General features: G+C 45.1%; 1 protein-coding gene across 1 annotated transcript in view; it reads right to left on the bottom strand.

Annotated features, from left to right (window-relative positions):
- Nucleotides 1-14,752, bottom strand: part of Tnc (tenascin C) — a 111,283-nt gene that overhangs the window by 33,638 nt on the left and 62,893 nt on the right. Inside the window, exons 24-27 of the mRNA XM_013030110.1 lie at nt 10,208-10,336; nt 903-1,014; nt 446-551; nt 121-297 (exon numbers count right to left, since the gene is read on the bottom strand). Of these exons, the coding sequence (XP_012885564.1) occupies nt 121-297; nt 446-551; nt 903-1,014; nt 10,208-10,336 (524 nt within the window). The remainder of the gene's footprint in view (nt 1-120; nt 298-445; nt 552-902; nt 1,015-10,207; nt 10,337-14,752) is intronic.

The raw sequence follows: 14,752 nt of genomic DNA, 5'->3' as shown, positions 1-14,752 counted from the left end.
AAATAGATGACCTTCTCATATTTGTCTATCATACTAGGGAATCAGTAACTTGTCTATTTGTCTCCACTCGCTGGGCCAAGTACCTGGAGGTCAAAGTCTGTGTTTCATTCATCTCTGTACTGATCGTATCTCACACATGATGGTAAGATAAAGGAATGGAGATGTGAATGTATGAGATGCCCTCTGCTTCCTCCTGCTTTTGCTGCCGGCCTTCATCCCTTTCGGCAGCATGGTGAGAACCAAGGGGATTCCTTGGACTCCACTCACCTCTTTTAATGGTAACACTTCAAAGATGCACTGAAATAAAAGTGAGGTTTGAAGACAGGTCTCCCTAAATCCAGAGTTCATGGCCTCTCCACTCAAACCGTGGGGCTTACACTGTGGAAATAGAATGATGGTTTTATGTATGTAATCATGTCATCAGTTTCAACAATTCCTCCCTTGCAGGCAGAGCTCCTCCTCCATGTCCGGGGAAATTACCTCGATTAATGATCCCACAGGTTTGACTCTTTGACCCCTGTACTTCATTCTTGTGCTCTGAGTCTGGAATCCTAAAACGATAACAGCTTCTTGGTTTCAGTGAGGCCAGATGCCTCATTTGAGAAGCGGAACTGAGGAATTGGGCTTACAGTGACATGCTTCACACAAAATCAAGCTGAGGTTAGCATCAGCTTTCTTGAGACCAGGTAGTTGATCAGCCTTCTGGGCAATAGGGAGATGCGTGGCTCTGCTTTTTCACTGATTTTAGGGGCAGTGAGGGAAAGGACTAAAGATTGAATCTTTTAGACTAACATCAGAGGAGGAAACAAACTTGACTGCAGAGAAACTTTATTAGTCACGAGTAGGATGCTGTAACAAAGAGCTCCTAAGGCTAGGGGCATGCTACTATAACCACGTATTACTTGTCCACATTGTGGCCCAGTGCTGTTGGTGGGTCTGATATCTGCTCTCTGCAGTTGTTCAGACAGGCCAGGGCCTCTTCATCTTCACACTCCTCTTTCCTCAACATAGAGCCTGCAGCGGAAGAGGCAGAGGAGGACATGGATCCAACAGTGGGTTAGAGGCAGAGCTTGGACTGAGCATGCCTAGTTTTATGCCTTATGGCTGTTTTTACCATGTTGTCCAGTCTCTCAGTATCTTTACCCTTGGTTCCTCTCTGTCATGGGGACCAGCTAGCTTGTCTGCCTTACATTCAGACTTCAGAGTTCAGACTCTGCCATATGTTTTATGAGTATGTGTTCTACACCTATAAGGATGTTGTGATTTCTTTTCTGTATGGCAACAAGGAGGTAAACATCCTACCTACCCTGACCTACAATGCTTTTCTTTATCCTTCTTCCTCTAAAGGGAGATTTAAAAAATCAGAGAAACATTCTCATAAATGGGAAGGACAGCTATAGTGTGACTTGTCAGGACAGGGATTCAGTATCGCTACCGGGTTGTATGTGTGACTTGACCTTGAAAATCAATGGTTACTTCTCCCTGCCTCCTGCCTATCAAGCTCATCACTTCAAGGTCACTCTTTGGCCTTAGATCTAGACTGACTATAGCAAGGTGACCCTCATAGGGTGGTTGGCAGAAGATGGCATTTGACGCTTGTTTCTAACGTTTACTGGACTCATTTTCTCCATCTACAAAATGGGGAGAATAACTTAGATTGTTTTGAGGTCTAAATGAGCTCATTGTGAAAGCTACTTTGCAGACTTGATGGTTAAAGAGGTAGCGTGCAGGAAAGCTGTGGTTGTTTTCATGCCATATCCAATGAGCTAGAGATGAGTTTGGGGCCCTTGCATAATGGCTTAGTCAGACCTTCATTCTGTGGCTTCCCTGTTGGCCTTATTTCTCTGAGCAGTGTGCCCTTTCCCTGCTTGTCCCCATTTTTGCCCTGACCCTTGGTCAGCATGGCTGAGGCCTGAAAGCTCCATCTCTCCTTGGTCTAGATGAATCCTATGCCCCCTTCTCCATGTCCCTTGCTACCAGCACATCTAGAGTGCTATCTGCTTCGTTTTCATGGAAGTTCCATAATGGAGACTCTCCAGGCAGTGAGGAAGGTCTGAAACCTACAGCTCTTCCCCGGGCTGGTCACTCTTCAGCCTGTATTGGCATTATGGATATGATCATGAGTCTCATCTACTTCAACCACAATGAGCTTCCTCCTTAGCTTGTCAGGCTGACGCAATGTCTGGAACCAAGGCCTGGGGAATGGTCCCAAGACACAGGGTTGAGAGAGGAAAAGCATGATGGGGCAGAGGAGGAAGAAAAGCAGACAAATGCCACTGCATTGGGTTGATTCTCCCTCTAGGCAACCATGGCTCAGTCCTAGGGCTGGAGGCATGTGGGCCAAGTCCCTGAATTTTTCTGATAGAGGACAAGTGTGTGGGGCATTCATCTTCTGCTCCCCTCCTCCACTACTGATGATCCTCAGTCTGTTACTCATGGAAAAATTACCTGGTTCACATCTGAGTGGGTTCCCAGGCTCCAAAGAAAACCCTGAGACAGAGAAATAGAAGAAATGTAGAGATACATGCTTAAAGGAGAATGTGCCCATATGTGATGTGATAGGGACACAAAATGTGTCATTTATAAACTGACCTCCCCCCAGAAGGCTTTTGGGAACTGTGCTGGATCACACTATACGTGTGGATTCAGAGATGGTCTTCTTGACTTTTGGAAAACACCTGTCTATGTCTCCTTAATTTTCTTCCTATGATCCTTTTGTGGCATCCTGGTCAGAATGATTTGTAATCTGACAGACACCTCAAGACTGGTTGTGCAACAGTTTCAAACAAGGCTGGTGCTAGGTGTGTCCTGGGTCATTATGGAAGAAGGGGCACAGATGCCAATGCCAGGTTATGAAGCAAGCACAGGAGGAATTTGAGGGATTCAATTGATGATCACAGGGTAGAGTGAAAGGCATCAGGAGATGAGGAGAAAGATTTCTATGGGCAGTCAGAACAGCAAAGAAGGAGCCACTAAAATAACTCACCAGGCAGCAGGATTAGCCTCTCAGGCAGAGACCAGAGAGGCCCAGATTTACTTCTGCACGGGAGTGTGTGTGTGTGTGTGTGTGTGTGTGTGTGTGTGTGTGTGTGTGTGTGTGTGTGTGTGTGTGTGTGCTGGTCCTGGGGCTTGAAATCTGGGTGCCTGGGTGCTGTCCCTGAGTTTCTGTTGCTCAAGGCTAGTGCTCCATCACTGGAGCTACAGCAACACTTTTTCCCACTTTTTCTGAGTAATTTATTGGAGATAAGAGTCTCATAGGCTTTCTGCCCCAGCTGGTTTTGAACCGTGATCCACAGATCTCATCCTCCTGAATAGCTAAGATTATAGGCGTGAGCCACTAGCTGAAGAGGATCTTTTGTGATGGACAAGATTGTTCTTGTGGTCAATACTTCTTCAGGCCAATACAACACTTCTCTATACCTGGGTCTCATTCCCTGGGTGGGACCACATGGATGATGCTATTACAAGTGAGGAAAAGTGACCACTTCCTTATCTCCCTTGATGAAAATGAATATGGCCTGCCATCTGATTGTAGTCCATCCTCAAACACTAAAGGTGATGGGAAACTTGGAACCAGAAAGGTTTTTGTTGTTTAGTCTTGACCCAAAGTACACAGATTCTGGAGGTACTTCAGAGTAGGCTGTAGTACCTGCTGGAGTTCAGGAGAGTTGGCACTGCAGACAGGCGGGTCAACATCTTCCACTGACCCTGGCTTTCCGAGCTGTGTGGGTAGAGAGCCAGTTCTCCTCCGCATCAGCACCACAGCACCAGCTTCTCTGAACACAGTGCAAGTTGAGGAACCAAGTCTACTGGCAGCCCTTACAGTGACCTCATGTTCCCTGTGAAATTCCCCACATGGTAGGGAACCATCTCGATTCTGCAGGGGTATCTACAGAATGTCCCACCTGTCTTGTAGGCAGAGAAATTATTAGGGAGCCTAACATTTTGCCTTATGGGACATTTTTCTTCTCCAAATAGAGTTACAGCCACAAATCATCTTTGCTATGACTGCAATAAAAAAGCAATTGGACTGGACTCTTTATGGCAATCAGTGTCTACCCACAATCCCATCAGCCCCATGTTAAGTATGTTTCTAGCCGTCCTCCCAGTTCCCAGGCGATAAGATGTGACATCAAAGTCTTCCATTTTAATCCTAACCCCGTGAAGTGGAGGGACTTCCTCTTTACTTCACTTTTCCCCCTCTGATAGTGATGTTCTCCTATGATAGTACTCACCACACCTATTTAATCCTTTAGCAAGGATTAAATAAGTTTTCATGTATCAGTGATGAGTATACTGTAGCAGGAATTATGTGTTTGATGGTGGTACTGGGATTTGAAATCAGGTCCTTGCACTTGCTAGAACAGGCACTCTATGCCACTTGAGATACCCTACTAACCCCTTTATGCTTTGGTTTTTTGTGAAATAGAGTCCCACTGTATGCATGACCAGCCTGGACATTGATCTTCCTGTTTGTGCTTGTCTGTGTTGCTGAGCTGACAGGTGCATGCCACAGGACCCAGCCATTGTGCTTTTCCTATAGCACAGGATGACAGGTGTGTGTCCCCATGTCCAGGTGATGATCATGATGGAATCTTATGAACTTCTTTTGCCCAGGCTGGCCTTGAACCTCAATCTCCTCCTCTCCTCCTCCCAAGCCACCAGGATTACAGGGTTGAGCCATTCTCCCAGTTTGGGCCTCATCATTTCCTAATGGTGAATCTGAGGAAGAGGGGTTAGATAACTTTGGCTTATGCACAGTGTCAAGATTTTAATATTCTTCTTCCTCTCTAACTTTTTGCATGAGGATTTACCTTTTCCTATATTAAGGGAAAGCAAAATGGATTCATTGGGAAGAAAAGGAGAACAGAGACCACAGTGAAGGAACTAGATGGAAGAGATGCTACCATAGTCTGAGCCATGATGAATTTGCTCTTACTAGTCCTTGTGGCTAAGGACAGTGTGTGTAACGTTGGATGGCATAGACGTCCTTTCCTGCTCACAGCATCGTATGCACTCTTGTTTTCAGAAATCAACTGTCTGGAGGCAGGGTGGGAGGGAATCTATTACGCACCTCCCCTAAGTACATATGACTTTGAGGACAGTTTATTGTGTCTATATATTCAGCTTTATTATGACAGGCCAATAAAGGTGTGAACTTTATGTGCGGTCTGGAGGATCTGCTATGCTTCATGAAACTCAAGGATCAAAGTAAAAGTCATAATGTAAGTGAAAGACAAATACAGAGATACGCCTAATGCTTACATTGGCCTCTCAGGCTCTCAGTCTCTCTGTCTGTCTCTGTCTCCTCTCTATCTCTCCTTCTGTGTCTCTGCCTCTGTCTCTCTCTCTCTCTGTCTCTTTCTCTCCCTCTCTGTCTCTTTCTCCTTCATAAAGCAGCTGTGTGACCTAAATCACTTGACCTGACTTGTCTGTGCTTCCTCCTAAATTAACTAAGAGTGTTCATATTACTGACCAGCCAGTAGTGACCCAGTCAGATGGGTACTTTGTGTGAAAGATGGTGGTAGAGAATAAGAAGAGATACCATTTATGGAGGTCAGACAATATGACAGACACTGTCTGGGACACTCTGTATAAATGATTGTATTTGTTGCAATCATGAGCTATTACTATTTCTCATTTGTAGATGGAAAAATCAGAGAAGTTGTGAAACCCAATCAAGCTCACACAGCCCTTCTATAACAGAACCAGGGCTAGAAACAAGCATGCATTTAGCTGATTGCCGTCTTTCTTGATGGGGATGCTAGAAAGTGGTTTCTGACTACATCCACTGTTTGCGAAGGGAGGCGATTTCCTGATTCCATGTCCTGAGGTCTTGTTAAATGCAAACCCAGCCACAGTACTCAAAACATGTGTTCATATGTTATGAGATACATTCCACTGCATTGCCCTTGGCAATTTACTGGGGAAGAAAAAGTGCTAAGGAATGACTGGGATTAGAGAGCTGGCTCATAACATCTTACGCCAAGGATCTTTATGGAGAGGGAGCCTTTGAGCAAAACTCTTGGAACTGCCCAGGATCTGGGCAGTTATTATAAGTAAATCCCTGATTTTCTCCTCTCCATTTCCTCTCCCTCTGCCTCTTCCTTCTCCCATCCTTTCTTGCCTTTTTTCTTCTTTCTTTTCTTTCTCTCTTCTTTTTCTTTTCCCTCTCTTTCTCTTTTTTAAATTTTTAAAAAATTATCTTTAGGTAGCTTCACTAAATCTGTTTATAAGTCAAATGCATCTTGATCAGTGCCACTCCTTTCATTGTTATTATCCCCCCTCCCCCTTTCTTTCCTTCTTCCTCTCCCTCCTTCTCTTCCCCACCCCCTCTCTCTCATTCATAGAATGAACCCAGGTCTGTGAGTGAACTATCTGCCCCCAGTTTACACCCTCATGCCTTAACCACGCCATCTTCACCGCGTGGCTCTCAGGTGGAGTGCTCTGCAGTAACAGACAGCGCCTTCTTTGGGGATGCATTGCTGAACAGAGCAGGACAGTCTACATTCTCATGGATTTACAGCCTGCTCTGATGGTGCCCACGAGTAGTATGGAGTTGAAGGTGCATGAATACCTGTCTCCTGAGCTTTGGGGTAGAGATTCTTGTCCAAACCTGATGCCCTGATGCTCACCTCTAGTGTGTCTGGGTGGCTCATGGCTCCTCCATCTCTGCTGAGCTGGGACTACTATGTGTGTTTCTCTGATTTACACTTTGTTTTCACACACCTGAGGCTTGCTCCTCTTCTCCTCTGCTAGCTGCTTAGAAGTCCTTAGTAGTGGGGCGATATCTGTGGAAATGCTATGTGAATGCCCAGGGGGGCAGTTAGAGTTGGATTTGGGCCTGGGGAATGGAGGCCCTCAGGAGGCACAGGTGAGCTTGGGACTGGTTAGGCTTGCTCCTCTCATGCTTAGCAGCTCCCTCCCCTCCCCGTCCCCCCTCAGTAACTTTCCCTATTTAGATGAACAACTTGAAAGGTCAGTGAGTTTTGCCTACTTCTCTACTGGTTCTTGGGAACTGGTGGTTCTCAGTGTGCCTGGGTAGTGGGGCCTCTGCAGAGAGTCTGTGCAGGGCGAGCTCTTGGATGAGCTGCTCTAGTTAGACAGATGATAACAGAAGCCTGGTATTCATGTCATTTGCTTCAAGTGTCCTGCTGGACCTGTCCACTGGAGAGCAATCCGCTTCTCGGTGGGAGAGGCTGTCTCTGGGAGTTCTTGATAGAGCAATTACTCTACTGTTTCTTGAAACCATGCTCTTTGGTCTCTCCTGTTGAGGTAATGGTGTGGGTGAGTGGGAGTGAATTCAAATCCACATTGATTCTGGGGTGTCTTCGGGAGATCATTGTCTCTGTTTTAGTTGTACAATGATGATCTGGTATCAGAATAGAATTAGTTAGCACTCAAGAAATTAAGAAGATACTATGTAAAACAATAGGATTTTTGGATCCATTTCCCCACCGTGGTTCTGTTTATAGATTCAATTGCTAGGTAATGAATGACAGGGAAGAGACAGAATAGACTCTGTTGTGGGTTATGGAGATAGAGCAGAGGAAAATGGAAGAAAGCCATTGTTGTCATGAGCTTGGTTTCCAAAAAGCACAGCTGTAATCTGTGCTGTGGAGAAAATAAAGAAGAGCACTGGGGGTGGAGGAAGGTGTGTGTGTGTGTGTGTGTGTGTGTGCTGTGTGAGATGACAAGGGGCCGTCTCACTGAAATGATGACACTGGCAGATGCTTGAAGGATGTGAGTGCATGCATCTTGGGAAGAGTATCCCACAGCCAGGCTGGGCTGTGGCTGGGCTTGTTGGGTTGAAGGACAGAGTAGAGTAGACAGGGAACAATTACCCAGATCCTCATGATGAGGTGAAGTTGAATTGAGTTGCCAGAGGCAACCAGGAGGGTGTGAGGAACAGAGAGCTAAGACATAGAGATGACCCTCCCTGGCACTTTGATGTTGGATGGCTCTCAGAGGCAGGCATGGAGGACTCAGAGGCCTTGACTTCATTCTTCATGTGGCTCAGAATGCTCGGGGTAATCCACCGGGATCAACATCTAACCCAGGCTTTCCAGATGCAGAGAAAGTAAGCAACAAAAGGAAGAGCGAGGACATGGGAGCAAATCCACATTTCCCTCTGTGTCTCACTCCACGGCAAGCCGAGAGCAGGGGGAGGCAGAAGCCTCATGGCTGAGGGCCCAGAGACAGATCCCACAGGAACAAGCACAGGATAATAGATGTAGATACACTTTGCCTTCACCACCAAGAAGGGATTAGCAAATCAGAGTAAACTAGCAGCAGGGTGTGGCTACAAAAGAGCCTTTAAACAGGTTGAAGGATGGAGCTTTGCTGAACCGGAATGGAGACTGACCAGAAACACTTCCTCCCTGTGTTTCATTCCTGTCCCCTCTCCTAGATTATATGTGCAAGATGACAGCAGGAGGGTTTGGGGTCGTCCGCAGGAGATTTGGTGCAGCAGACGAGGAAACAAGAGCATAATAGTGGCCTGCTGTATTGCTTCTTAATTTCCAACCATGGAGAGGATTAGTGTGAATGTGAAGAAGTTGCCTCTCCGAAGGTGTCTGTGAGCCCTGAGCCAGGTCCCCATCAACATATCCATCCGGAGCACTCTACAGTCAGTGGCCTTCTATGGTGGGGAGAGGCTGCCACCTACTGGTTAGTTAAGTAATTTAGCTTATGCCATTAACCAAGCTGCTCAGTCTTCCAATACTTGGGGAAGGATACCTACATGGGAAGCATTTTCTCCAGACCAAGTACTGTCCATTTTCTGCTTTTAATTATCACACTGTCAGCAAGGTAAATAGACATCATTCTCATTTGTAGGGATACACAGAAAAATTAAAGGACCAGTAAAGGTGGCTCAGTAATAGAAAAAAAATTAGATATGTATGCTGAACTAGAAGAAAGATGGTTACAAAGAAGGCTATGATTCTGGCTTACACTTGCTCTGAAAAGTATAAAGTGCCATAGAGAAAATGAATGGCAGGGGATGCCAAGATCCAGAATGGAAGAGTGAGCTAGGGGAATTAACACACCATGGGCGTTCCTCAAGGCTCTGAGGCCTAAGGGGCCTTAAATGCTCAGCTCTGGCATTTCCAGGCTAAGTAAGGTTCAGGGAAGTCATTTCACTGTTCAGAAACTCAGTTTCTTAACCTGTAGTTAGGAATGTTCTGGGCCAGTGTGGAAGCTACTTTTTTTTTTTTGGAAGCTACTTATTTTTTACATGTGTGTGTGTGTGTGTACTGTAAGATATTGATTTCTTTTTCTCTAGCCTGTTGGGTTTGAATTGAATCTCAAAAATGCCTTTAGAGTGTTTATTCCTGGGTGGGGTGGTTTGGGGAAGCAGGAGGCTCAGGAGAGTGAGCCCCCTGCTGGCCAGTAATATAAAACACCAGTGCAAACTTGGAGACATTTCCCTGAGGACAGGTGGATGGGCCACACCCTTGGCTTTCTACTGACCAGTGCTGATGGTGCCAGCTACTCTCAGACTCTCCAGAAATTCACAGCTGCATTAGCAATCACAGAGCCTTTAAGGCCGCTCCCTCCTCCATCTTTACCCTTCAACATAGCCTTTTCTTGAACACATGCTAAGTACAGTCACCTCCAGGGATCCTCCCTGATTCTACCTCCTGCCCTGGTACTCTTGCCCTTATCTGACTCTACTTGTTCCTTTCCTTGTAGCACTCAGGACTTTTAATATGGCAGTTCATATGTTCCTATATTAACACTTAGTGTTTCTTGTTAGAAGGTCAGTTCCATAAGGGCAGGGGATCTTTTTCTGTTTTATAACTCATGAATCCCTTCCTTGTAGGAGGTGCTTAGCAAATATGTGTGACACAAATCAAGCAAAGTTCTCAATATAGTGTGGATTTTGTTTGGTGAAATGAATAAGACAGCTGCACTGCAATGGACTTGGAATTTTGACGCAGGCAACTTAGCTGTAAATCTTGGTATGATATCATCTGTATCATATCACCTGACTCCTTGGAACCTTAGTTTCTTATGAGAAATGGACTGATCCTTCCTGTCTTTAGGTGACTGTGATCATCAAATGAGTTCAAGTATTCAAAGTTCCAAGCATAGTGCAGGTATAGGAGAGTCAGTAAGAGTGAGGGTCTTCTGGGCCGGGGGAAGGAGAATATAAGTCAAAGCGTTTGGCTACCGTGATCTAGAACTCCATTTACCACCTTACCTTCCACCATCTTGTTCATCTTGGAGTCCCACATCATTTTCCTTCCCACCACACCAATCACAAAGATTCCTGGGACTCCTGGGGATGAGGCTGATTGGGCTTCTCCTTCCAAGATGCTCATTTCTCTTTCTTATTGAAAACCCAATACTGTGTATACACATGAATTACCTGACATATTAAAATAGATTCAAGGGAGATGTCAAATAGTGTAATTCCTTAGAAAGGCAAAATCAAAGTTCAGCAACATAAAATACCAGGAAGCAGGTAATTGAAAGGAGTGGAGCGGGGGTTAAGGGGAAGGGAGTAGAGGAATTAAGAGGGGAGAATGGAGTCAAGAATCCAATGTATATTCTACAAAATTCAAAAGGGTGAGGAGGAGTGGGTAAGGGAGGGATGGTGAGAATGTTGCAGGGGGTGACATTGATCAAGATATATTGTATTTATAAACTGCTTTGTTAAACAGAAACTCCTTTATACAACTTCTTAAAGATCATATTTAAAAAACAACAACAAACTGCAGCCAGGCATCAGTAGCTCACGCTTATAATCCTAGCTCCTTCATATGCTCCCATGTTAACACTTAGTGTTTCTTCTTAGAAGGTCAGTTCCATAAGGGCAGGGGATCTTTTTCTGTTTTATAACTCATGAATCCCTTCCTTGTAGGAGGTGCTCAGCAAATATGTGTGACACAAATCAAGCGAAGTCTGAGAGCTGAGGATTGAGGATTGTGCTTTAAAGCCAGCCAGGGCAGGAAAATCAGTGAGACTCTTATCTCCAGTTAACTACCAAAAGCTAGAAGTAGGGCTGTGGCTCAAGTGGTAGAGCACTTGAGCAAAAAAGCTCAGGGACAATGCCCAGTCCCTGAGTTTAAATCCCAGGACTGGCATAGCAAGCAAACAATACTGGGCACCTCATCTCTGCACCCTGCCCCCCCCTCCCGTGCATTATCCCAGAAAAGGCGTTTACTGGAAGGATCTCAGGAAGCTCATAACATTGACTGGAAGTTTGGAGGAGGAGGCTTGATAACTCTCAGGAAACAAAAGAGGCTAAGTGGCAGGAGCCATGCACTAGTGTGCCTTCGTGGCCTGCTGAGCATGGCCATCTCTCACAGAGGAAGTCTGTAGTTTGTAGCTGCCTTTGAGATCTTGAAGTCACTTTGGATTTCACCTTCATCTCAGCAAAGTGGATTGAGCATTCATGGCCCTTCCAGTGGATGGGGCTCACCAAGCCTCTAGTAGGTAACATAGTCTCATTGCTAGACACTGTAGGGAAGCCAATTTAGGAAGCTCACTGACTTGTGTTCCTTAGTCAAAGTGCCTCCATGACTGTCCAGTTGGTAAAGCCTGAGTTATAGGCCATGCCATGGCCACCATGGGAAAGAAGAAGGAGTATTTTCTCCCATAATCTCCATGGTGGAAATTGTTGAAAACTCCACGGGAGTTTGGATTCTGGGAAGGCATTGAAAGTAGACCAATGGCCACAACAGGGAGCGGGACCCAAGATAGAAATACAATGGGTGAGGTGTGGGCAGCGTGGAGGAAGGGCCAGTATAATTCTGTAAGCCTGGGGATGTGACTACCTCTTAGACCTGAAGGGGCAAGTGAGAGAAGGAGCTATCTACACCCTAGCGAGAGTTTTTGTGACACCAATGAGTCTCCTGAGGGAGGTTATCAGCCCACAGATATGCTGTGCAGCTGGTATGGGAATGCAAGTGTCTTGACTTTCACCTGCCCAGTGCTTCCCTTCCATAGCCAGCTGGTACCTTCCATTTCTATAATTCGCTCAAAGGTGGAAGGCATTGATAGAATTCATACTGGTGACCTTAGAGCGCCCAGAATATGGAGAAGAGAAGGAAGCACAAGGGACAAGGAACAAAGAGCAAAATACCCTGAAGATTCATGTTCACTGGAGACCTTTTGACTGTTTCATGGAGCATGTTGGAGCCTGTACTTGAAGAGACTTTTCCAGATAGAGGCATTGGCCTGAAAAATCTACGCAGTCAAGGACTGAAGAATGTTTTGAGAAGACCTTGGTACTGAGTGCCGAGGTCTCAAACCCTCCAGGACTTCCTGCAATTCATAGCTGGTTCAAGATTCTCATCTGATGTGGCTCCTTTACTAATGAGAATTTGATTCTTGTGTGGCTTCTCAGGAACGTCTAAAGGTTAGATGAATCCACAGCTCTGCAGAGAGGGTGGGATTTGTGCACAGACCTCACCAGCCAGGAGAGAGTTAAGCCACCCACTTAAAGCTTTGGTTGTTAGGGAAAGCTAGTTTGTTTGGTTTTGCGCAGCCAAGAGAGCGTTGCCATGTCTGAATCTCAGGCATCAGATCTTGTGATGTGGAACAGCAAATTGTGTATATAACATGACAGCATTTATTAAAGCAAGATAAACTCAGTGGAGAAGGATCTGGTGGGAGCCATAAATTCCTTTGATCCGAGCTTCTGAGCCATCACATTCCATTTGAATGAGGCCTATCAGCTCCCAAGTTTTCTTTAAATAAGTCAATTTGCTGAGAATCTTCTAAGACAATGAATGGGGGATTCCCCTCCTCCCTTGCTTTAAGAGAGATGCTGTACACTGCTTGACTTGGAGTCAATCTATTGCTGAATACTAACAGACCTGCTGGGCTAAGCACAAGTGTCCAAGTTGAGGTCCACTTGCATTTAGAGGACTTTGGCTAAGGGAAGAGCAGGTATTCTAAACAGTCTTTCTAGAATCTAAGAATTTAGGACTATAGGACCCTGACATGGATCCAATCAAGATCTAATTGAAAGTCCCTTTCCCACCTCCACTATGCAAATTCCATCCTCTTGCTGTGGCTCACCATGAGGCCCGGAACTGTTTTATTGAGTACCTAGAACAGAGCAGGAAGACACGGATTGAAATCTGAGTTCTGTCATTAATTGGGCCAATAGCCATAGCCAAGCTTATGAACTTCAGTCCGTCCCATATCAAGTAATTGTAGAGATAGCTGATGCTTGTTAGCACTAAAATGCCATCCTAAAGGTCTCTAAAGTATGACCTAATATATATTCTTTACAGAAATACTGGGAAATAAGATGTGTGTACATTCTCAATTTACAGAGGAGTAAACAGAGGCCCAGGGGAAGAGCGGATCTCACAGACACTCAGCCTCTGGGGGTTTTAACGTTGGTCCAACAGTAACCTCCACTTCATCTTTGTCACACAACTTCCATATTACTCTAGGAAATGAACATCAGAGCATCTTTTAAATCCTCAGATATTAGTGTTAGAATTCTGAGCAAAAAGCTGGTTTGTTTTCTTTAGAGACAAGGTCTTGAGGCAGGATTGATGAATCAACAGGGAAATTAAAGATAATAAGTATTAGAAGGGCCAGACTTAGAAAACAGAATCTGGAAGTAAACTAGAAAACTAGTATAGCAAGCCTACAGGCTCCTCACCTCCTTTTACATGTGAGGATGTTAAATTGCCTTCTCCTTTGACCAGTGCTAGGAAGCCTGCCAACTTGTTACAAGTGGACAGAGAAGAACTGAAACTCATCTGTTGCCCCTGTGATTGGGTAGACTTGCATCACATCTTCTACAGTCACGAACAGCACCTGATTTGGCCACGTTAGGCTACTCAGAACCACTGTCTCTAATGCGTAGGGGTGGTTGTCCCTTCTTCCCCCAGCTCAGAAAATAAGACCCACCATTTTGAGTGTTCATTCCCACTTTCTGCCTAGGGAGCAGAAAATGTTTCTTTTCCCCTTTTTGTATTTCTCCCAACATTATCCTATTCCTGTTATTCTAAAATACTTGCTAAAGCTCACATCTTATGAATTCCTCCTTTTTGTTTTAATTTAAATTTGTTTTATAGAAGGTGACGTGCAGAAGGGTTACAGTTACATACGTAAGGCAATGAGTACGTTTCTTTTTGAACTGTGTTACCCTCTCCCTCATTTTCTCCCAGTTCTAAAGTTCACTGTTCTACTGGTTCATCCTTTGTCATGTGTGTGTGTGTGTGTGTGTGTGTGTGTGTGTGTCCTGTGGCTTGAACTCAGGGCCTTGGTGCTATCCCTGAGCTTTTTTTGTTCAAGACTAGTGCTCTACCATTTGAGCCATAGCTCCATTTCAGAACTTTTGGTGGTTCATAGGAGATAAGAGTCTCACAGACTTCCTGCCTGGGCTGGCTTTGAACCTCGATCCTCAGATCTCAGCTTCCTGAGTAGCTAGGATTACAGGCATGAGCCATGAGCACTGGGTAAAATTCTCCTTTTTTGCAAGATTCTTTGAAATGCCTTTTTTTTTTGTGGACCTCCTGCGATTTTGTGTTGACACTGAGAAGTTGACGTCACCCCTCATCCTGTAACAGTCTCATAATATGGCTCAAGCTGGCCTTGAATTCTCAATCCTCCTGCCTCTAGCTCCTGAGTGTGGGAATTATTAGGTATATACTACCACTTTCAGATAAGAAGCTGAATCTTTTGTTTAATTGTGAAAATACTGTACAGAGGGGTTACAATTACATGGGCAAGATAATGAGTACATTTCTTATCAAGCATTGTAGCCTCCTCCTTT

Source organism: Dipodomys ordii, unplaced genomic scaffold, assembly GCF_000151885.1.
Source record: "Dipodomys ordii isolate 6190 unplaced genomic scaffold, Dord_2.0 Scaffold127, whole genome shotgun sequence".
NCBI classification, from domain to species: Eukaryota; Metazoa; Chordata; class Mammalia; order Rodentia; family Heteromyidae; genus Dipodomys; species Dipodomys ordii.
Note: the sequence above shows the minus strand (reverse complement) of the source record. Positions and strands in the feature narration are given on the sequence as shown.